General features: G+C 39.9%; 1 protein-coding gene across 1 annotated transcript in view; it reads left to right on the top strand.

Moving 5' to 3' along the window:
- CCDC7 (coiled-coil domain containing 7) overlaps nucleotides 1–25,254 on the top strand; it is a 502,976-nt gene that overhangs the window by 260,021 nt on the left and 217,701 nt on the right. The window contains exons 23-24 of the mRNA XM_030940622.1: nucleotides 14,541–14,648; nucleotides 23,800–23,904. Of these exons, the coding sequence (XP_030796482.1) occupies nucleotides 14,541–14,648; nucleotides 23,800–23,904 (213 nt within the window). The remainder of the gene's footprint in view (nucleotides 1–14,540; nucleotides 14,649–23,799; nucleotides 23,905–25,254) is intronic.

The following is a 25,254-nucleotide window of genomic DNA, read 5'->3' as shown; positions in this document are numbered from 1 at the left end:
TTCAAATTGAATACAGTATTTAGTGTAGTAACATACTGTACAGCTTTATAGCATAGGAGCAGTAGACTATATCATATGACTTAGGTGTGTAGTAGGCTAAACCATGTAGGTTTATGTAAGTAAACTCTGTGATGTTTATGCAATGATAAAATTGCCTAATGACACATGTCTCGGGACATATCCCTGTCATTAAGTGACACACATAACTATTTTCTCTAACTTGTCTGATCCTTCTAGAAAATGTTTTGAATTTTTTATGAGGCAGTTCTTATATCTGCATTTCTTTGGGATCAACTTCAGGAGATTATTGTGGTGTTTTGGTAATGTTGTATCTTTGGTTTTTCATATTTCTTGTTGCTTTACATTGATGTCTGCAAATCTGGTGCAGCAGTCACCTCTTACAGCCTCTTCTGACTAGTTTAGCTGTTGAAAGACTTTCTCCTATAGGGGTTTGAGGGCACTTGCTGGGTGGGTTGCTGCAGTTCTGGCACTCATGAGATTGAGAGTTGTGTCACCTTTGTGTAGCTCTGGGAGCTGAGGTTGGTGATGACAAAGATTTCGAGGATCCTTAGCAGCCAGTGCTGTGAATGTTTGCAATTGTGGCAAAAGTTATTGGGGTCTTCAGTGGCAATGACTATTAAAGTTCTTCTGATTTATTTTTCTCTCAGTGGGAAGGGTTTGCTGATAAAATCCCTCTTGGTACTGGGTCTGACTTGTCAGCTTGCTTGCATTGGTAGTGGCATGAGTATTTGATGAGTGGTGGCAATGGAGTGGCTGCAGAACTGAGATGTGAAACACAGGAAAGTGTGGAGGGATCATGGATCTGGGATCCAGGGCAGTAACAGCACTGGTGCCCAGGGCACATGCACCTCTGCTGCCACCTTGGTAACAGAAGGCAAGGTGCAGATTCCTATGAAATAGCTGGGGAGCTAAGAATGAGAATACTGATATCCACACAGTTTGAGCTGCTCTGGAGTTGGGGCACAGTGTAGCTCTCTATGGTGGCTAAACCAGGGCCTGGAGCATGGGTACACACAGTGAATGTGTAACTCTGGGATTTGGAGTGCAGACTACCTTGCTGTGACAATGATTCCCAATGTCTGAGATGTGGGTGGGTTCAATGTAGACGTAAAACCCAGGTCTGGAATGTGGTTACTTAGAGAGTGACTATGTTTTGGGTCAGGGCACACATGGGGTTAGAGGAGGTGGTGACTTCTTTCCCAATAGTGACTCAACAGTGCTGATTCTTGTTTGGAGGAGGAGTGTACAGACACATCACCCTTTCTGGGGTTTCCTAGTGGGGATGGCCCTTGGTTACCTCAGTAGAAAGAAATGGCAGTGTCCTGGGTGTATCAGGCCATTGGGAACCATGGTGGTTCTAGCAGCATGGCTGATGCCCATAGCCTCCACCTTTCGTCTTTGCTCCTAGCTATCTCCTGGTGTCTAAGATATGCTGACCTCACCAGAGATCCTTTCCACTTGGACATTATGCTCCACTGTGTTGCTACAGATTCATTAATGGGCCCATGACACCTCTCTGGGCTATTATAGTTTGTGAAAGGTATCTATATTTGTTTCGTAGAGGGAGAGATGAAGGTTGCTTTCTCCTCTGCCATCTTGGTGCTGTCCTACCTTATTTATTTTTTAAACCACTTTACTAAGGTTGATTTTTTGTGTATAGTGTAAGATAAGGGTTTAATTTCATTCTTTTGCATGTGGATATTCTGTTTCCCCGATGCTATTGAGGAGACTGTGCTTTCCCTTTTGTGTATTCGTACCACCCTTGCAGAATATCAGTTCACAATCTGTGCGTAGGTATTAATTCTGGACTCCCTGGTACATTGGTGTATATGTCTTTTATGTCAGTACACATTTTTGTGATTATAGTTATCCTTAATACTTTTGCTTTTGACTTTTATACTAGAGTTAAAATGATTCATGTACCACTATTACAGTATTACATTATTTTCTGATTATCAATGTATTTACTTGCTAGTGATATTTATACTTTCATACACTTTGGTATTACTGTTGAGCATCCTTTCATTTCAACTTTAAGAATTTCCTTTATCACTTCTTGTAAGGCTGGTCTAGTGTTGATTAATTCACTAAATTTTTGTTTGTCTGGAAAAGTATCTATGCTTAACTTTTAAAGCACTATTTTTCTGGCTGTAGTATTCTTGGTTGACATTTATTTCATTCAGTACTTTGAATATATTATTTTATTCTCTTCTGGACTGCAAGGTTTCTGCTGAAAAGCTTATTGATAGTTTTGTGGGTTTATCTTGTATGTGATGTCATTTTTTTTCTTTACATTTTCAAAATTTTCTTTGAGTTTTGACAATTTAATGTGTTTCAGTGTGAACATCTTAAGATTCAACCTATTTAGGATCCTTTGTGTTTCATGTATCTGGAAGTCCATTTTCCTCCTCAGATTTGAAAAAACTGCATTCATTATTTCTTTAAATAAGCCTTCTGCCATTTTCCCTCTCTTTCTTCTTGGACTTCCGTATGCATATATTGGTTCACTTGATGGTATCCCATACATCTTGTAGGATTTCTTCATTCTTTTTCATTATTTTTCTTTTTGTTTCTCCTAATAGACATTTCAAAAGACTTGTCTTAGAGTTTGTTGCTTTGCTATTTTCTTCTGCTTGATAAAGTCTGCTTTTGAGGCTATCTATGAAATTTTTCAGTTTATTCATTGTGTTCCTCAGTTCTAGAATTTCTGTTTGGTTTACGTTTTTATGGTTGGTAAGTCTTTGTTGAACCTCTCATTTTTTGTTCATGTGTTGCTTCCCTAATTTTATTTGGTTGTCTATCTGTGTTCTATTTTAGTACACTGAGTTTGTTTAAGACTGTTATTTTTATGTCTTTATCAGGAAGGTCATAGATCTCCATTTTTAAGAATCTCCTATTTGAGCTATATTTTGTTACTTTGGTGGGGTCATATTGCCCTGATTCTTCATGATCCTTGTATTTTCACTGATGTATGTGCATTTAAAGAAGCATCTTTACATGCTGGCTTTGGCCCTTCCCTAGACAGCCCAGCCAGAGTTTGTGTGGGTTCATTAGCAGGGTTCATGGGCAGGTCAGCTGTCAGGGTCCACAGGAGTGCTAGCTCTCAGGGTTTGTGGGCAAGCCTGCTGCTGTGATTTGTATGTCAGCTATTGAGCCCATACTGTTTATTGAGAGCTTCTGATCAACCGCCTTCCTGCCTTTTTTTGTTTTTTAGCTACCTTCAGGTGATCTAGTTATGCTGATTCCCTGAGTATTTTGATTGTGGTGCAATATAAGTAGGCCTCTCAGGTTATACCATAATCGGCTGGGAAAAGTCCAATGCTCACTTTATTCCCCATAGGAAAACTGAAAAGCCCAGGAGATCTCTCTTGGCACTGTGCTGTGCCAACTTGGGGGAGGTATGACATGAGTAGAGATGAAACTGTTCTTATTATCCTTTAATTGCACTTTTGCCTTGTTTCTGTGTTCCACTGCTGTGCTGTAGCCTCTCATTTGAATTCCAGAGGTCTCATAAAGGTAATTTTATCCTAGTCTGTTTGTTAAGTCTGCATTTTTGTGGAAGCATGAGGGCTGGGTCTCCTATTCCACCATCTTGCTTACATCAATCCCCCTATTTTAATTTATTTTAAGTTTAACTTATCAGAAGTATTTTGATTCATGAATCTGGGCATATGTTTCATAGAAAATTTTAACTTTGACCTAAAGCATGTATACTCTAAGATAATTAGAAAACAAAAGTATTGATAACTTTTGGTTGGAATTTCTTGTCTTGAGACTATTTCACAAGCATGGGTTGTGTGCTCAGTATTCACCAAAGCCCCACAAAAGGCCAATAATTGTCTCTTAAAGGGTATATACTTTTCAGATATTTCTGAAAATGACAGGTTCAAAAGCTCAATAGATTCCTCTGACCTGTGGCAGTGTCCTTCTGCCATAACCTTCAATTGGCAAACAGAAGACCTCTTACTCAAACAGTAAATGGATATCAGAGCGGCCCAGGGGTAGTGCTATTTGGGTTGTTTGTTGGAGGACCTCCAGGCCATCCTCCTGATTGTGGCACATTTAAAGGCAACAACTTTCTTGTAACCCCATAGTTGGATGGCATTAAGATTGCCACATAAGCAATACAAGAGTATAAGTAGTCAAATAGTCTCATTAATCTTCTTTTTAATTGTTTGATCAGAGAGGGCCAGAGCCAGTTTTATCACATGGAGTAAGACCACATTCCCCTTACAGATAATGCTCAGGAATTATACTTGGGTACTAGGTATTTGTACTTTGTAATAATGATTTAGAGAGTTATCACCTGTGCATCAACAGCGCATCCAGTCCTATTTAGGGGGTTTCATGTTTGGGATAGTGTCATGACTGTATTAGAAGGCTAGTCCTTCCTCTGGTAGTGAGACTTTTTCTATGTTATAGTTTATGCATTGATTACAGATAGGAAATTAAGTATATTAGTGGTCAATTTTATTCATTCCATACAAGGGTAAACTGATCCTAATCATCTCTATGTAGATAGAGACTGAATGAGGCATGTGCAGTGTTAATTGTTACATAATAAGTTTTCACACTCTAGACAATAGCTTCTGTTATGTTTACAATGTCAGATACCACTAACAAAGGCCAAAGAGCTGTTGTATGGATTGAACAGCCAAAATCAATTGAAAATCTTTTATTGATCCAAGGTCCTGCACATAGATGTACTGAGTTATTGAATGGGGATATAATCTCAAGGAGACTTTCTCTATATTAACTTCAGCAAATAAGGCAGTTGTTTCTTTTTTATTTCCAGACAGATTTTGGGAGACAGAGGTGCTAAGTATAGGACATAGGTAGGTCATAGGACAGTCTTCCTGTGCCCTGCTGAAATGGTTCTAACTGCAGCAATAAGTTAAGGAATAATAAAGAAATAAGCCTTCCATGAGGACTTGGATAAGTCAGTGGGGTTGCACATAGACAATATAGCTACACCCATAAGGGATTCATTAGTTGGGGCCGTACCAATGAAAGTTTATGTTGGCCCATAGGGACACACATATGTTCTTTCTTTCTTTTTTTTTAATTTATTATACTTTAAGTTCTAGGGTACGTGTGCACAATGTGCAGGTTTGTTACATAGGTATACATGTGCTATGTTGGTTTGCTGCACCCATCAACTTGTCATTTACAGTAGCTATTTCTCCTAATGCTATCTCTCCCCCAGCTCCCCACCCCCCAACAGTCCCCGGTATATGATGTTCCCTGCCCTGGGGACACACATATTTTCTTATCTGGGTATAGGTCCCCTTGATGTTGGCCTCAGACCCAAAACCAGACAGCATTATCTATTTGCCTGTCATCTTGGCATCAAGGGTTGTCAAGATCACAGTCATCTTGACACCGCTATTCAAAATGCTCAAAAAATATACTTCTTCCCCATCTCCCAATTCATTACTTTTCTTAGTAGAGGTCCTTGGGTAATGGGGACATAAGGACCTGGTCTACTCCATATTCTTGTTCACTTTTGAAAACTGAGAGAATTTGGGGTAAATTTCACCAGGCTCTCTGACTTATTTAAAGATTCACTGGAAGGAGCTGAGTGATAACACTTGTTTTAGTCATAGGAACTATTACAATGTGTACTCTAGTCAAGAGCACCCCTTAGTTACTACATGTCCCTGAGTGCTTTCATGGAGAGCCCCATCAGTCTCCTCCGTTGAGATTCCATTTTCAGTAACAAAAGATCTCTTCAAGAAAGCCTTTGCTCAGATTTTCCAGGAATTAGTCCTCAATTACTATTTTTTTTTTCAACACTCTCTCAGCTAGTAAGTAATTGCTGTACTGGAAGTAGCTGCTATTTCAGCATAGTAATTTGTCAGTTAACATCTGAATTTTGTGGTGAACCAATTGACTGGACCTGTGTCTGTGGGAGGTAGTGGTGGGGAAGGCTAGGATTGGTTAAGTACAGAATACTGAGTCAGAACTGAGAAAAGTTTCTTTAAGGATTTCCTCTACCCCACTACCTCACACCATAGATGGTCTCGGCAGAGGCAGTGACTGAACAATACAGTCATTGTTTGTCACAATACAGTTACTGTCTGAACAGTACAGCGAAGTCCCTACCCTCCCCTATAAAGAGGTTTTCCACTTAAGGTGACTGGACTAAAAATGTTATATGCCCAAGAGCCTGGTTGGCCAAGGGGAGAGGAGTTGATTCAAGATTGCAACTACCTCCTGTGCCTGCAGTACACAAATCTTACCTCAAGTCTCTTTTGTGTTGGGAATCTCTATGATAATTGCCAGGTAATGCCTTTGTGACTGTCCATGATTGGATCTGAAAGATCACACAAAAGCAGGGTTGGCCTGAAGTTGGATTCTTCAGTGTATTCATACACACACACACACACACACACACACACACACACACACACACACATATACACACACACATATACACACCTTCATACACACATATGTCTGCATACATATACATTTGCCTATAAACATGGATATATACCTGTAAAGTCATATTTAGAATTCATGGCAAATCTTGGACACTTTAAATTCCAGTTCATTTTCTCAGAGGTTGTTCTTGTCTTTCTCCATTTCATATATGTATATTCTTTCTTCTACTGTATGAATCCTGACTAGTCCATAACACAGTTACTCAAATGTATCAGCATCACTAGTATTTTTCAACTTTTATTTTATGTTCAAGTGGTACACTTGCAGGTTTATTACATGACTATATTGTGTATTGCTGGAGTTTGATGTACAGATGATTTTGTCACCAAGGTAGAGAGCATAGTACCCAATAGGTAGTTTTTCAGTCCTCACACTCTTCCTACCCTCCACCCTCAAGTAAGCCCTGGTGTCTATTTTTCCCCTCTTTGTGTCCATGTGTACTAAAATGTTAAAGTGTACCCACTTACAAGAGAGAATATGTGGTATTTGGTTTTCTGTGCCTGTGTTAATTTCCTTAGGATAATGGCTTCTAGCCTTATCCATGTTGCTGCAAGGGATACAATTTATGGTGTATATGTACCACATTTTCTTTATTCAGTCCACTGTTGATGAGCAGGCACCTAGGTTGATTCTGTCTTTGCTACTGTGAATAGTGCTGTGATGAAAGTGCACATGCATGCGTCTTTATGGAAGAATGATTTATATTCTTTTTTTATTTATTTTTTATTTTTTTATTATACTTTAAGTTCTAGGGTACATGTGCATAACATGCAGGTTTGTTACATATGTATACTTGTGCCATGTTGGTGTGCTGCACCCATCAACTCATCAGCACCCATCAATTCATTATTTATATAATGTATAACTCCCAATGCAATCCCTTCCCCCTCCCCCTCCCCATGATAGGCCCCAGTGTGTGATGTTCCCCTTCCCGAGTCCAAGTGATCTCATTGTTCAGTTCCCACCTATGAGTGAGAACATGCGGTGTTTGGTTTTCAGTTATTGTGACAGTTTGCTAAGAATGATGGTTTCCAGCTACATCCATGTCCCTACAAAGGACGCAAACTCATCCTTTTTTATGGCTGCATAGTATTCCATGGTGTATATGTGCCATATTTTCTTAATCCAGTCTGTCACAGATGGACATTTGGGTTGATTCCAAGTCTTTGCTATTGTGAATAGTGCCACAATAAACATACGTGTGCATGTGTCTTTGTAGTAGAATAATTTATAATCCTTTGGGTATATACCCAGTAGTGGGATGGCTGGGTCATATGGTACATCTAGTTCTAGATCCTTGAGGAATTGCCATACTGTTTTCCATAATGGTTGAACTAGTTTACAATCCCACCAACAGTGTAAAAGTGTTCCTATTTCTCCACATCCTCTCCAACACCTGTTGTTTCCTGACTTTTTAATGATTGCCATTCTAACTGGTGTGAGATGATATCTCATTGTGGTTTTGATTTGCATTTCTCTGATGGCGAGTGATGATGAGCATTTTTTCATGTGTCTGTTGGCTGTATGAATGTCTTCTTTTGAGAAATGTCTGTTCATATCCTTTGCCCACTTTTTGATGGGGTTGTTTGTTTTTTTCTCGTATATTTGTTTGAGTTCTTTGTAGATTCTGCATATTAGCCCTTTGTCAGATGAGTAGATTGCAAAAATTTTCTCCCACTCTGTAGGTTGCCTGTTCATTCGGATGGTAGTTTCTTTTGCTGTGCAGAAGCTCTTTAGTTTAATTAGATCCCATTTGTCAATTTTGGCTTTTGCTGCCGTTGCTTTTGGTATTTTAGACATGAAGTCCTTGCCCATGCCTATGTCCTGAATGGTACTACCTAGATTTTCTTCTAGGGTTTTTATGGTATTAGATCTAACATTTAAGTCTCTAATCCATCTTGAGTTAATCTTCGTATAAGGAGTAAGGAAAGGATCCAGTTTCAGCTTTCTACTTGTGGCTAGCCAATTTTCCCAGCACCATTTATTAAATAGGGAATCCTTTCCCCATTTCTTGTTTCTCTCAGGTTTGTCAAAGATTAGATGGCTATAGATGTGTGGTATTATTTCTGAGGACTCTGTTCTGTTCCATTGGTCTATATCTCTGTTTTGGTACCAGTACCATGCTGTTTTGGTTACTGTAGCCTTGTAGTATAGTTTGAAGTCAGGTAGCGTGACGCCTCCAGCTTTGTCCTTTTGACTTAGGATTGTCTTGGCAATGCAGGCTCTTTTTTGGTTCCATATGAACTTGAAAGCAGTTTTTTCCAATTCTGTGAAGAAACTCATTGGTAGCTTGATGGGGATGGCATTGAATCTATAAATAACCTTGGGCAGTATGGCCATTTTCACGATATTGATTCTTCCTATCCATGAGCATGGTATGTTCTTCCATTTGTTAGTGTCCTCTTTTTTTTTTTTTCATTTTTTTATTATACTTTAAGTTCTAGGGTACATGTGCATAACGTGCAGGTTTGTTACATATGTATATTTGTGTCATGTTGGTGTGCTGTACCCATCAACTCGTCAGCACCCATCAATTCATCATTTATATCATCTATAACTCCCCAATGCAATCCCTCCCCCCTCCTCCCTCCCCATGATAGGCCCAGTGTGTGATGTTCTCCTTCCCGAGTCCAAGTGATCTCATTGTTTTTGGCTAAGATCAAGTGATTTATATTCTTTTGGGGATATTCCCAGTAATGGGGTTGCTGGATCAAATGGCAGTTTTAAGTTCTTTGAGAAATTTCCAAACTGCTTTCCCCAGTGACTGAACTTGTTTACATTCTCATCAGCAATGTATAAGCCTTCCTTTTTCTCTACAACCTCATCAGCATCTCTTATTTCTGACTTTTTAGTAATGCCCATTCTGACTGGTGTGAGATGGTATCTCATTGTGGTTTTGATTTGCATTTCTCTAATGATTAGTGATGTTAAGCATTTTTTCCTATGCTTGTTGGCAGCATGTATATCTTCTTTTGATAAGTGTCTGTTCTTGTCCTTTGCCCGTTTTTAATGGGGTTCTTTGGTTTTTGCTTGTTGATTAAATTCCTTATAGATTCTGGATATTGCACCTTTGTTAGATGCATAGTTTGAGAATATTTTCTCCTATTCTGTAGGTTGTCTATTTGCTTTATTGATAGTTTCCTTTACTCTACAGAAGCTCTTTAGTTTAATTAGATCCTATTTGTTAATTTTTGTTTTTATTGCAGTGGCTTTTGGCATCTTTCTCATGATTTGTTTGCCAAGTCCTATGTCCAGAATGATATTCCCTAGTTTAATTTTCAGAGTTTTATATTTTTGGGTTTTACATTTAAGTATTTAATTCATCTCGAGTTTTTTTTTTTTTTTTTAATGTGGTAAAAGGAAGGGTTCCAATTTCAATCTACTGCATATGGCTAGCCTGTTTGTTATCTTAGCACAACTTACTGAATAGAAAGTCCTTTCCCTGTTGCTTGGTTTGTCAGCTTTGTCAAAGATCAGATGGTTGTAGGTGTGTGGCTTTATTTCTGAGTTCTCTAACCTGTTGCATTGGTCTATGTGTATGTTTTTGTACCACTACTGTGCTGTTTTGGTTACTGTAACCTTGTAGTATAGTTTGAAATGCTGTAGTGTGCTATCTTGGGCTTTGTTCTTTTTGCTGAGGATTGCGTTGGCTATTTGGGCTCTTTATTGTTCCATATGAATTTTAGAATAGGTTTTTCTTATTCTGTAAAAAGAAAAGTTGTTAGTAGTTTCGTAGGAATAGCATAGAATGTGTAAATTGCTTTGAGTAGTATGGCAATTTTAGCAATATTGATTCTTCCTATCTATGAGCACGGAATGTTTTTCCACTTATTTGTGTCATCTCTGATTTATTTTAGTAGTGCTTTGTAATTCTCATTGTAGAGATCTTTCACCTTGCTGGTTTGCTGTAATCCTAGATATTTTGTTCTTTTTGTAGCTATGGTGAATAGGATTGCATTCTTGATTTGCCAATCAGCTTAGACATTACTGACGTATAGAAATGCTACTGAATTTGTGCATTTATTTTGTATCCTGGAACTTTGTTGAACTTGTTTATCAGATCTTGGAGTGTTTGGGCAGATACTATGGGATTTTCTAGATATAGAATTACATTATCTGTGAAGAGAGGTAGTTTGAATTCCTTTCTTCCTATTCGGATCACTTTTATTTCTTTTTCTTGCCTGTGACTCTGACTAGGACTTCCAGTATTATGTTGAATAGGAATGGTGAGAGTGGGCATCCTTGTCTTGTCCCAGTTCTTAAGGAAAATGCTTTGAGCTTTTGCCTGCTCAGTATGATATTGGCTGTGGATTTGTCACAGGCCCCCAATCTCTTCTGGCTTGTAGGATTTCTCCTTAAAGGTCTGCTGTTAGCCTGATTTTGGGGGGGTGTTCCCTTTGTAAGTGACTTGCCCTTTTTATCTAGCTACCTTTAATATTTTTATTTCACGTTGACCTTGGAGAATCTGATCACTGTGTCTCAGGGATGGTCATCTTGTATAGTGTCTTAAAGGGGTTCTCTGAATTTCTGGATTTTGAATATTGACCTCTCTACCAAGGTTGGAGAAATTTTCGTAGACAGTATCCTTAAATATGTTTTCCAAATTGCTTTCTCTCTGTCTCCCTCTCTTTCAGGGACACCAGTGAGTCTCTGCATAATCCCACATTTGGTCTCTATATAATCACACATTTTTGGAGGTTTTTAATTTTTTAAAATTCTTTTTTCTTTATTTTTGTTTGACTGGGTTAATTCGAAGAACTAGTCTTCAAGCTCTGAGATTTTCTCAGCTTTGTTTATTCTGCTGTTAATACTTCCGATTGTGTTATGAAATTCTTGTAGTGAATTTTTAGCTCTATAAGATCAATTTATTTCTTTTTTGAAATGACTATTTTGCCTTTCATCTCTTGAGATAGTCTTACTGGATTACTTAGATTCCTTGGATTGGATTTAAACTGTCTCCTGAGTCTCAGTGATCCCCATTGCCATCCAAATTTTCTATGTCTGTCATTTCAGCCATTTCATTCTGGTTAAGAACCATTGCTGGGGAGTTAGTGTGGTTGTTTGGAGATAAGAAGACCCTCTGCATTATAGAGTTGACAGCATTCTTGCACTGGTTCTCTTATCTGTTTTGGCTGATATTTCTTTAACTATGGTGTATTTTGAGTATAGTCAATTGACTTCATTTCTGAATGTTTTCAGAGCACTGAGGCTTTGTGTAGGGTCTTTATTTGTGGCTGAATTCTTGCCCTTGTTTTCACACGGGAGTATGTTAGCAAAGTATTTTTATTGTTGTAGTTTTGACTACAAACCAATAGATGACACTTATGCATAACGGCTGGTAAATGGGCTCTTACTAAGGCATGTGGCTCCTCTGTATTTCCTTGTGTTTGCAGCCATGCTCCTCCTTAGTACTCTGAGAGTGTGGGCTTCTCTTTCACTTCAGTGCCAGCCACAGGTCTTGGCTTGGCATTCCCAGGTTGTACACTGCAGCCCTGGGGCAAGCTCAGGCTTTTTGTTCTTTCCCCAGCTTGGGGGCAGCAAGGGTATGGGGACCTTGGCAGTGCCAATAGCATAGGTCCTATCACTTGTCTTTGGGAGCTCCACCTTAAAGAAAGGTAGAACCGCTGCCAATCAGAACAGTCAGCCAATGGTGAGGTGGCTTTGTGTGGAGTCCAAGCCAGGGAGCCTTGCCTGGTGAAGAGCAGGAGGAGTGGGGGCTCACAGGGAAGACAGTCATGCCTCTTCTCTGTAGGTCAGCTGTGGTGTGCTGGAGGCTCAGATAAAGCACTCAGGCTCTTTTTTCTTCCCCAGCTTGGTGGCAACAAGGATGAGTACTACTGCAGCAGCAATGGCAGAGGGACTGGTTGCCGGTTGCCAATGGGAATTCCACCCCAGAGAAACACAGAGCTGCCACAGACATAAGTGATCAGGCAGAAGTCGAGTGGCTGTGTTGAAGGCCAAGGTCGGGAGGCCCTGCCCAGTAAGGAGTAGCAAGGCCTGGGACCTGCATGAAAAACAGTCTGGCTGTTTATCTGTATGGCATGTGTGGCATGTTGGAGGTCCGAGATAGCTTTTGAGCTCTATACTGTCTCCCTCGCCTCAGGGCAACAGGGACTGGGGGGGACTTTGGCAGTGGCAAAAGCTGTGGGCCTATTGTGTTACCTCTGGAATCTCTGCCCTAGAGAAATGCAGGGCTGCAGTTAGCCCAAGTGCTTAGGTTGGAGGGTGGGGGTGAGGTGGGTGGCTGTGCTGAGGACCTAGGCCATTTGGCTTTGCTTGGCAAAGTACCCCAGAGGTGAGGCCTACAGTCCTACAGTCTGTCCACATCTCAGTATCCTAGATGGGGCCCTTATTGTTGGGGTGCATGGGAGATCCCTGCCTCCCTTGGTGGCAGAGCTATGGCAGCTGGTCCCAGGGTGCTCAGGAATCCAAAGCCCTTGGAGCTCCACATGGGCCTGAACAGGGATCTGCTGTGACTCCATGCAGCTTTCTGTGTCAGTCTGGGGTTCCCAGGGAGTAGGATTGGGCAGTATCTCTTGTGCCTAGGTTTGCAAAGGTTCATGGCAGCGGTGTGTACTGTGGAGAGCCTTCCTTGGCTCTGTGCCAATCCCAGGCAGGCAGCTGTCCTGCCTCACTCCTCTCTGCTCTCCATGGGTCACCACTGCTTCCTTGATGAATCCCAAGGTGGCCTCCTGGATGATCCAGTTGAAGAGCCACTTGCCACTTATAAATTTATAAGTTTACTTGCCACTCTGTCTTCTCTCCTGTGAAAGCAGTTCACACTAGCTGCTTCTTCTAGTCAGCCATGTTGATCTTGAAATCTAGATTGTATTGCGGTTCCAAAATTATTTTAGAATTGTTTAGCATGTACTTCTAGAGAAACAAACCTACTGAAAATATTTTATGATGTGTGTACGGTCTATTCTCCACACACTTGCTCATGTATTAGGGCATATGTTAAATACTGTATTGATGGTTTACCTGTGTGAGTTCTTTTTTCCCTTTAATAGGTTCACTAAGTTTGCTTTCAGTTTTAGTTTCTTCTTATCCTTTATGATTTAGTTTTATTTTTTTGAAATATATGAAACCTGAAACTGATTCCAAAAGTAAAAAAATATGCAAGGTATACTTAGAGAAGTTCCATTCCTTCCCTGCTTCTCCCTCTTTCATCTTGTAGGTAATCAGCTATATTGTATTCTTACATTTCACCTGTTTCATTTTGTAAAGCTAAGTATCTTTCTAATGTCCTTTCTTTCTTTTTTTTTTTTTATCCTTCTTCCTTACCTAGCGGTGGCATACAAGTTTTCCCTTTTTCAGGTTTTTTTTCACTTAACATTATCTCCCGGAAATCCCTACAGGTCAGTTTATAGAGATTTTTAAATTGCTTTTACAACTCTATGTATAGCTATTTGTACCATAACTTTCATTATACTATAGTTTATAACAAGCTCGTCCAACCTGCCTTATTTTTGTTGTTGTTTTCATTCTGGTCTGTTTTGTTTTAGGCTTTTAGTGGCCCAAAGCCATTGTTTTTAGTTTCTGTCTGTAGTGATAAGTGGAAAAGAGGAATGAAAAAGGGGCTTTACTGGTACAACCAGAAACAGAAACTAAGAATCTATGACTGTATTCTCTCCCTTGGACACCCCTAGAACTTTATGGTATATGGTATATACATTGGCTTCTTCAACCAATATCCAATGCTTGAACATTTATGTGGTTTTGAGTATTTTGTAATTATAAATAATGCCATAATGATAAACTTGTACATATGTATTTTTATTGTTTGGTTTATGACATCTGTATGATCTATACAATATAAATAACCTAAGAAAAATATAGACTAACTATATATGATTCCTAGAAATGTTTATAAAGTGAGAAAGCATCAACATACAGCCATTTAAATTCTTTTCAGCATTTTCTCATCAAATCTATCATTATTGTAATTTAGCTATAACTTTGTACAAGTGACAGAGAATGCTCATGTAAATGTTTTATAAATTTGAAATACTGAAATTTCACAATAGATCCATTTTTCTATTTAGTGGAATAAATGTATTTTCTTTATGTAGCTCATAATGAAGTACCAAATGAAAAGCTTGTAGTTGAACATCAAGAATCAATGTCAAAAACCAAATTGCAAGTAAAGAAACAAACTTCTACACAGCAACCACTCACCAGTAAGTATAAAAATTACACATAACTTTAAATTATTTTAAATTAGTCACAGCAAAGGTATTTTTCTTCAGTTCATGAGTCTTGAATTTACAGAAATTTTACCTTGAACCTAAAGTGTGAATACCATAAGATAACTAGAGAACAAAAGCTAGAGTATTTATTACTTTTAGTTAGTATTTCTGGTTGTAATGGTATTTTGTAGCCATGATCATGTGCTCATTATTCACCAAGGACAATAATAGGCCAATAATTGTGTTTCAAAGAATGTGTACCTTTTATCCGACTCTAGGAAGTTACAGGTCCAAAAGCCCAATTTATTACGCTGACCTATTCGGTAAGCTGCTTCCATTTGGCATCAATCAATGAACAGAAAATTTGCTGAGACATGTAACTCAAATAAAGATCAGAGAAGCCAAGGGGAACAGTGGCATAGGAGGCTTGTTAGATGGACTCCAGGGCATTCTGTTGGTTGGGGCCTGCTCCAAGGTAGAGGCCTTTTTGGTAACTTTAAAATGATTGCAATCAGGATTCCATCAAGCGCAATGTGAGACTGCCAGTAGCAGAATAGGTTCACAAATTGCTTGGCCTCTTGTGTATTTGTTGCAATAGAGAGGGACCGTAGTTTCACAGTTATCTCCTCAGGCATGAGACATGTTTCCCCTTTCTAGTTTACTCCCAGGAATTCCCCTTGGGTAACAAGGTCTTTGTATTTTTTATGTATTAATGGCCCCACCATGTTGCTGCATTGGGCCAATACAACATCCAGTCCTTGCTGGGTAGTGGACTTGCCTGGGCCTACCAGTAGGGAGTCATCAATGTCTTGGAAGGTTAATTGGAACAAAACTGTTTCCAGATCATGGTTTTGTGGAGGGGTTTTAAAGGTGTATTCCAGCCTGTTCCATATAAGACAAACTGTTCCTGATCATCTGTGTGGACAGGAATGCTGAAAAGGGCATTTGCAATGTCGATTGCTTTATACCTACTTCCCTCAGCTTGAGTAATTACCTTTATGGACAGTCACAATGTCAGGTCATAGTAGTGTTCTAAGATGTACCATAGCATTAAGCTTCCCATAATCAATGGAGTTTATAGGCACCCAAGGCGATACACAGGCCAACTTAGTTATTGCATGGAGAAATAGTCTCATGAACATCTTTGGCTTTATGATTATGAAGAGCTGAGCAATAAGGGCAGTGATTTCTATTTCTCCCTCAGGTATTTTCTGGAGACAAATCTCTAGACACTTGTGGTTTAGTAAGTTTACAGTCTTCCACATGCTTCACTAAAATGACCTTAACTGCAGTAGTTCCCATCAGGGCTTGAGGCCGGTGTGATTGGGGGTTCACACAGAAGGTACTTCTATATCAATAATATATTCAGTAGAGGGAGTCATATAAACAGAGGCTTGTAGTGGCCCAGTGGGACCCACCCATAGTTGTGTTTGGGTAAGGGTCATGTTTTTGGTGGCTTCAGACCACACACCATGTAGCATTATCTGTTTCACCCTCATCCGGGTGTCAGAGATTGTGGAGATCAGTTATTGGTAAACTAGTGTTCAAATGGTGCGAGTTATACAATTCTGCACTATGACCTCTTTGAACTCTGACTTGGTATACATCCTCAGGTGCCACTGTGGAAATAGGTCTGTTGGCCTAACCCCTAATTTTGTTTTGTTTTGAAAGCTGAGACTTCTGGGTAAACACAGACCATGTTCTCTGATTCATCTTAAGATCACTGTGATGGGTAGAGGAAATAGCACATGTGTTAGTTATAGGTATCACTACCATTTTGACTCTAATGGGGCTGTATGTTGGCCCTATGCCCTACTGCTTGGCCAGAAGATCCTTAGGGGGAGTCCGTCAAGCTCTTCTTTGAGACTTCATTGTTGAGTGACTAGACAATGCTTGCAGTGTCAGCGAACTCATCATGAGTGGGCCATACTTTCAGAGAACAAATGATAGCCTATAGAGAAAGGAGAGTATCTCTAGTGCTCATATCTCTTTTTTTTCCCTGCCACCCTTCCTCATCTTCCTTGGACACTTTTAGGACACTCAGAACAAGGGGCCCTGTTGTGACACACTATATACGGTGCCACTGTCGCACACTATCTTAACATGCTTACCTCCTTTATGGTAGAAGCAAACTACTCAAGTTCCTGTAACTCCTCAGGTCACTGGTGAGATGAACCTGAGAGAACTTTATTCTTTCAAATTTAATATAAATCTCAAATAAATGTGTCATCATAGGCTGTCTGTTCGTGCCAGAGACATATTTAGAGTTAACAATAGTCATTGGGTGCAACTCAGCAAGCAGTGTTTGCAGTAACTTGATAACAAACTACTTTGTTTTCTGGTTTATCTTTCTGTGTTTTATTTAATAAAGATAGATATCTCTCCATATTTTTCTTATTTCCTCTTCTTTCTTACTTAAAAGATAGTATTCTAGATATTTTCCCTTTTGGTTTTTTTCCACTAAATATTATTTCATAGAAATATCACCAAGTCAGTTTGTAGGGATCTTTTTCATTCCTTTTATAACTGTATGTGCAGTTTTTTGGACCACATTATAGTCCATAGTTGATGTTGTCATAGTTTATATGCCTTACTCAACAGATCTATGCTTGTACATTTAGGTGGTTTTGAGTATTTGCAATTATGCTGTAATGAATAACCTTGTGCATATGCATTTACATTGTTTGGTTTATGAATATGTATTTTTTTATTTTTATTTTTATTATACTTTAAGTTCTAGGGTACATGTGCATAACGTGCAGGTTTGTTACATATGTGTACTTGTGCCATGTTGGTGTGCTACACCCATCAACTCGTCAGCACCCATCAATTCGTCATTTATATCAGGTATAACTCCCAATGCAATCCCTCCCCCCCCCTCCCCCCTCCCCCTCCCCCTCCCATGATAGGCCCCGATGTGTGATGTTCCCCTTCCCGAGTCCAAGTGATGTCATTGTTCAGTTCCCATCTATGAGTGAGAACATGCGGTGTTTGGTTTTCTGTTCTTGTGATAGTTTGCTAAGAATGATGGTTTCCAGCTGCATCCATGTCCCTACAAAGGACACAAACTCATCCTTTTTATGGCTGCATAATATTCCATGGTGTATATGTGCCACATTTTCTTAATCCAGTCTGTCACAGATGGACATTTGGGTTGATTCCAAGTCTTTGCTATTGTGAATAGTGCCGCAATAAACATACATGTGCATGTGTCTTTATAGCAGCATGATTTCTGATCCTTTGGGTATATACCCAGTAGTGGGATGGCTGGGTCATATGGTACATCTAGTTCTAGATCCTTGAGGAATTGCCATACTGTTTTCCATAATGGTTGAACTAGTTTACAATCCCACCAACAGTGTAAAAGTGTTCCGATTTCTCCACATCCTCTCCAACACCTGTTGTTTCCTGACTTTTGAATGATTGCCATTCTAACTGGTGTGAGATGGTATCTCATTGTGGTTTTGATTTGCGTTTCTCTGATGGCCAGTGATGATGAGCATTTTTTCATGTGTCTGTTGGCTGTATGAATGTCTTCTTTTGAGAAATGTCTGTTCATATCCTTTGCCCACTTTTTGATGGGGTTGTTTTTTTCTTGTATATTTGTTTGAGTTCTTTGTAGATTCTGCATATTAGCCCTTTGTCAGATGAGTAGATTGCAAAAATTTTCTCCCATTCTGTAGGTTGCCTGTTCACTCGGATGGTAGTTTCTTTTGCTGTGCAAAAGCTCTTTAGTTTAATTAGATCCCATTTGTCAATTTTGGCTTTTGCTGCCGTTGCTTTTTGTGTTTTAGACATGAAGTCCTTGCCCATGCCTATGACCTGAATGGTACTACCTAGATTTTCTTCTAGGGTTTTTATGGTATTAGGTCTAACATTTAAGTCTCTAATCCATCTTGAATTAATTTTCGTATAAGGAGTAAGGAAAGGATCCAGTTTCAGCTTTCTACTTATGGCTAGCCAATTTTCCCAGTACCATTTATTAAATAGGGAATCCTTTCCCCATTTCTTGTTTCTCTCAGGTTTGTCAAAGATCAGATGGCTGTAGATGTGTGGTATTATTTCTGAGGACTCTGTTTGTTCCATTGGTCTATATCTCTGTTTTAGTACCAGTACCATGCTGTTTTGGTTACTGTAGCCTTGTAGTATAGTTTGAAGTCAGGTAGCGTGATGCCTCCAGCTTTGTTCTTTTGACTTAGGATTTTCTTGGCAATGCGGGCTGTTTTTTGGTTCCATATGAACTTGAAAGCAGTTTTTTCCAATTCTGTGAAGAAACTCATTGGTAGTTTGATGGGGATGGCATTGAATCTATAAATAACCTTGGGCAGTATGGCCATTTTCACGATATTGATTCTTCCTATCCAAGAGCATGGTATGTTCTTCCATTTGTTTGTGTCCTCTTTTATTTCACTGAGCAGTGGTTTGTAGTTCTCCTTGAAGAGGTCCTTTACATCCCTTGTAAGTTGGATTCTTAGGTATTTGATTCTCTTTGAAGCAATTGTGAATGGACGTTCATTCCTGACTTGGCTCTCTGTTTGTTACTGGTGTATAAGAATGCTTGTGATTTTTGCACATTAATTTTGTATCCTGAGACTTTGCTGAAGTTGCTTATCAGCTTAAGGAGATTTTGGGCTGAGACAATGGGGTTTTCTAAATATACAATCATGTCATCTGCAAACAGGGACAATTTGACTTCTTCTTTACCTAACTGGATACCCTTGATTTCTTTCTCTTGCCTGATTGCCCTAGCCAGAACTTCCAAGACTATGTTGAATAGGAGTGGTGAGAGAGGGCATCCCTGTCTTGTGCCAGTTTTCAAAGGGAATTTTTCCAGGTTTTGCCCATTCAGTATGATATTGGCTGTGGGTTTGTCATAAATAGCTCTTATTATTTTGAGGTACGTTCCATCAATACCGAATTTATTGAGCATTTTTAGCATGAAGGGCTGTTGAATTTTGTCAAAAGCCTTTTCTGCATCTATTGAGATAATCATGTGCTTCTTGTCTTTGGTTCTGTTTATATGCTGGATTACGTTTATTGATTTGCGGATGTTGAACCAGCCTTGCATCCCAGGGATGAAGCCCACTTGATCATGGTGGATAAGCTTTTTGATGTGCTGCTGAATCCGGTTTGCCAGTATTTTATTGAGGATTTTTGCATCGATGTTCATCAGGGATATTGGTCTAAAATTCTCTTTTTTTGTTGTGTCTCTGCCAGGCTTTGGTATCAGGATGATGTTGGCCTCATAAAATGAGTTAGGGAGGATTCGCTGTTTTTCAATTGATTGGAATAGTTTCAGAAGGAATGGTACCAGCTCCTCCTTGTACCTCTGGTAGAATTCAGCTGTGAATCCATCTGGTCCTGGACTTTTTTTGGTGGGTAGGCTATTAATAATTGCCTCAATTTCAGAGCCTGCTATTGGTCTATTCAGGGATTCAACTTCTTCCTGGTTTAGTCTTCGGAGAGTGTATGTGTACAGGAATATATCCATTTCTTCTAGGTTTTCTAGTTGATTTGTGTAGAGGTGTTTATAGTATTCTCTGATGGTAGTTTGTATTTCTGTGGGGTCCGTGGTGATATCCCCTTTATCATTTTTTATTGCGTCTCTTTGATTCTTCTCTCTTTTCTTCGTTATTAGTCTTGCTAGCAGTCTGTCAATTTTGTTGATCTTTTTCAAAAAACCAACTCCTGGATTCATTGATTATTTGGAGGGTTTTTTGGTGTCTCTATCTCCTTCAGTTCTCCTCTGATCTTAGTTATTTCTTGCCTTCTGCTAGCTTTTGAATGTGTTTGCTCTTGCTTCTCTAGTTCTTTTAATTGTGATGTTAGAGTGTCAATTTTAGATCTTTCCAGCTTTCTCTTGTGGGCATTTAGTGCTATAAATTTCCCTCTACACACTGCTTTAAATGTGTCCCAGAGATTCTGGTATGTTGTATCTTTGTTCTCATTGGTTTCAAAGAACATCTTTATTTCTGCTTTCATTTCGTTATGTACCCAGTAGTCATTCAGGAGCAGGTTGTTCAGTTTCCATGTAGTTGAGCGGTTTTGATTGATTTTCTTAGTACTGAGTTCTAGTTTGATTATACTGTAGTCTGAGAGACAGTTTGTTATAATTTCTGTTCTTTTACATTTGCTGAGGAGTGCTTTACTTCCAATTATGTGGTCAATTTTGGAATAAGTGCGATGTGGTGCTGAGAAGAATGTATATTCTGTTGATTTGGGGTGGAGAGTTCTATAGATGTCTATTAGGTCTGCTTGGTGCAGAGATGAGTTCAATTCCTGGATATCCTTGTTAACTTTCTGTCTCGTTGATCTGTCTAATGTTGACAGTGGAGTGTTGAAGTCTCCCATTATAATTGTATGGGAGTCTAAGTCTCTTTGTAAGTCTCTAAGGACTTGCTTTATGAATCTGGGTGCTCCTGTATTGGGGTGGATATATATTTAGGATAGTTAACTCTTCCTGTTGAATTGATCCCTTTACCATGATGTAATGGCCTTCTTTGTCTCTTTTGATCTTTGATGGTTTAAAGACTATTTTATGAGAGACTAGGATTGCAACCCCTGCTTTTTTTTGTTCTCCATTTGCTTGGTAGATCTTCCTCCATCCCTTTATTTTGAGCCTATGTATGTCTCTGCATGTGAGATGGGTCTTCTGAATACAGCAGACTGATGGGTCTTGACTCTTTATCCAGTTTGCCAGTCTGTGTCTTTTAATTGGAGCATTTAGTCCATTTACATTTAAGTTAATAATGTTATGTGTGAACGTGATCCTGTCATTATGATATTAACTGGTTATTTTGCTCGTTATTTGATGCAGTTTCTTCCTAGCCTCGATGGTCTTTACATTTTGTCATGTTTTTGCAATGGCTGGTACCAGTTGTTCCTTTCCATGTTTAGTGCTTCCTTCAGGGTCTCTTGTAAGGCAGGCCTGGTGGTGACAAAATCTCTAAGCATTTGCTTATCTGTAAAGGATTTTATTTCTCCTTCACTTATGAAACTTAGTTTGGCTGGATATGAAATTCTGGGTTTAAAATTCTTTTCTTTAAGAACGTCGAATATTGGCCCCCACTTTCTTCTGGCTTGGAGAGTTTCTGCCAAGAGATCTGCTGTTAGTCTGATGGGCTTCCCTTTGTGGGTAACCCGCCCTTTCTCTCTGGCTGCCCTTAAGATTTTTTCCTTCATTTCAACTTTGGTGAATCTGGCAATTATGTGTCTTGGAGTTGCTCTTCTTGGGGAGTATCTTTGTGGCGTTCTCTGTATTTCCTGAATTTGGATGTTGGCCTGCCCTACTAGGTTGGGGAATTTCTCCTGGATGATATCCTGAAGAGTGTTTTCCAACTTGGTTCCATTTTCCCCCTCACTTTCAGGCACCCCAATCAGACATAGATTTGGTCTTTTTACATAATCCCATACTTCTTGCAGGCTTTGTTCATTTCTTTTTCTTCTTTTTTCTTTTGGTTTCTCTTCTCGCTTCATTTCATTCATTTGATCCTCAATCGCTGATACTCTTTCTTCCAGTTGATCGAGTCGGTTACTGAAGCTTGTGCATTTGTCACGTATTTTTAGTGTCATGGTTTTCATCTCTGTCATTTCGTTTATGACCTTCCCTGCATTAATTATTCTAGCTATCAATTCTTCCACTCTTTTTTCAAGGTTTTTAGTTTCTTTGCGCTTGGTACGTAATTCCTCCTTTAGCTCTGAGAAGTTTGATGGACTGAAGCCTTCTTCTCTCATCTCGTCAAAGTCATTCTCTGACCAGCTTTGATCCGTTGCTGGCGATGAGCTGCGCTCCTTTGCAGGGGGATATGCGCTCTTATTTTTTGAATTTCCAGCTTTTCTGCCCTGCTTTTTCCCCATCTTTGTGGTTTTATCTGCCTCTGGTCTTTGATGATGGTGACGTACTGATGGGGTTTTGGTATAGGTGTTCTTCCTGGTTGATAGTTTTCCTTCTAATAGTCAGGACCCTCAGCTGTAGGTCTATTGGAGATTGCTTGAGGTCTACTCCAGATCCTGTTTGCCTGGGTATCAGCAGCAGAGGTTGCAGAAGATAGAATATTGCTGAACAGCGAGTGTACCTGTCTGATTCTTACTTCGGAAGCTTCCTCTCAGGGGTGTACTCCACCCTGTGAGGTGTGGGGTGTCATACTGCCCCTAGTGGGGGATGTCTCCCTGTTAGGCTACTCAGGGGTCAGGGACCCACTTGAGCAGGCAGTCTGTCTGTTCTCCGATCTCAGCCTCCGTGTTGGGAGATCCACTGCTCTCTTCAAAGCTGTCAGAGAGAGTCGTTTGCATCTGCACAGGTTTCTGCTGCTTTTTTTGTTGTTGTTGTTTAGCTGTGCCCTGCTCCAGAGGTGGATTCTACAGAGACAGGCCGGTTTCCTTGAGCTGCTGTGAGCTCCACCCAGTTTGAGCTTCCCAGTGGCTCTGCTTACCTACTTAAGCCTCAGCAATGGTGGGCACCCCTCCCCCTGCCTCGCTGCTGCCTTGCAGTTCGATCACAGACTGCCGTGCTAGCAATGAGGGAGGCTCCATGGCCGTGGGACCCTCCCAGTTGGGTGTGGGTATAATCTCCTGGTGTGCCCGTTTGCTTAAAGCACAGTAGTGGGGTGGGAGTTACCCGATTTTCCGGGTGTTGTGTGTCTCAGTTCCCCTGGCTAGGAAAAGGGATTCCCTTCCCCCTTGCGCTTCCCAGGTGAGGCAATGCCTCGCCCTGCTTCAGCTCTTGCTGGTCGGGCTGCAGCAGCTGACCAGCACCGATTGTCCGGCACTCCCTAGTGAGATGACCCCAGTACCTCAGTTGAAAATGCAGAAATCACCGGTCTTCTGTGTCGCTCGCGCCAGGAGTTGGAGACTGTAGCTGTTCCTATTCGGCCATCTTGCTCCACCCCATGAATATGTATTAATTGAAAATATAAAAAACCTAAGAAAGCCAGAGACTAAGATAAAACATATTCAAAGTGCAGGAATATTGATATGATGAGATAGTTCCAACACACACCTATTGAAACTCTTCTCACAATTTTCATAGTATATATAGCATCTTGGTAATATATTCATAACTCTATAAAAATGAGAGAAAATGAGAGAAGATTTCAAATAGATTTATTTTTAATTTACGGACTAAACACATTTTTTTCTGTAGCTCATGATAAAGATGAAAATCTTACACTTGGGCATCAAGACTCAATGTCAAAATCAGAAATGCAAGTGAAGGAACAAAGAACTCTCAAAGGGCAAAGAATTACTAGTAAGTATAAAAAGTAAAGATAACTTTAAATTATTTAAAAGTAAGTTCATTCGAAGGTATTTTTGCTTTGGTTCACAAAAGTTTTACACTTTGACTAAAATGTGAATACCCTACCATAATTAAAGAAAAAAAGGGAAATATATTGATACATTTTGGTTGACATTTCTGGCCCTTAGATTATTTCGTGACCACAGGACACACGGTATCCCCCAAGGCTTTATAACAAATGTGTAATTGTCTTTCTAAAGTAGTGTGCCTTTCAGGCAACTCAAAGTAATTATGGGCCCAAAAACTTAAAACCTCTCACCTGTGGCCTTCTGCCATAGGCACCAATCAGCAAAGATATTGCTTAGATCTGTAACTCAAAACAGCAAATGGAGATCATAATAACCGAGGGGAAGGTAACCTAGGACACCTGTTTAAGGGCCTCTAGGGCATCCTTTTGGTCATGGCCCCACTGAAATGAAACAGAATTTCTGGTAACCCCATAGATGAATGAATGTCATCAAGGATCACACATAGGGAAAATGAGAGTGTATTTATCCGTATTTATCCAAACAGTTCCAGTAACTGCTGGGCTTGTTTTTTTGTTTTTTGTTTTTTGTTTTTTTTTTTTCAGACGGGGTCTCACTTTCTTGCCCAGACTGGAGTGCAGTGGCCCAATCTTGGCTCACCGCAACCTCTGCCTCCCAGGCTCAAGTGATTTTCCTGCCTCAGCCTCCCAAGTAGCTGAGATTATAGGCATGCCCCACCACGCCTGCCTAATTTTTGTATTTTTAATAGAGGCGAGGTTTCACCATGTTGGCCAGGCTGGTCTCAAACTCCCGACCTCAAATGATCCACCCGCCTCAGCCTCCCAAAGTGCTGACATTGTAGGTGTGAGCCATTGCACCCAGCCTGGGCTTGTTTTTATTTGTTAGACCAGAAAAGATCAAAGCTTGGCAGTCTCCTCTGGAATGAGATGTCACCCCTTAGAGATGAATCCTAGGCATTTCGTCCAGGTACTAGGTAACTGTATCTTGTCTGAACTAATGGCCCAGCTAAGAGCCACCGGTGAGTCATTAGAGCAGCCAGTCCTTTTGGGTGATGTCCTTGCTTGAGTCCACTTAAATAATATAATCAATATAATGAAAGGCTAGTCCTCCCTTGGGACCAGACCATTTAGAGGTCATTATGCATTGATGACAGATATTAGAGCAGTTTGGTAGCCTTGTGGAAGGATATTAGTTATGTTTTCCAACTTATTCTATATAAGGTTAAACTGAAAATCTAAGTGAAAAAAAGATATGGAAAGGCATTTGAGATGTCAGTTGTTGCAAACCAAGTTCCCTCAGTTTGGAAAATATCCTG

This window comes from Rhinopithecus roxellana, chromosome 11 (genome assembly GCF_007565055.1).
Source record: "Rhinopithecus roxellana isolate Shanxi Qingling chromosome 11, ASM756505v1, whole genome shotgun sequence".
NCBI classification, from domain to species: domain Eukaryota; kingdom Metazoa; phylum Chordata; class Mammalia; order Primates; family Cercopithecidae; genus Rhinopithecus; species Rhinopithecus roxellana.
The sequence above is the reverse complement of the archived record's forward strand: the minus strand, read 5'-3'. Positions and strand labels throughout refer to the sequence as shown.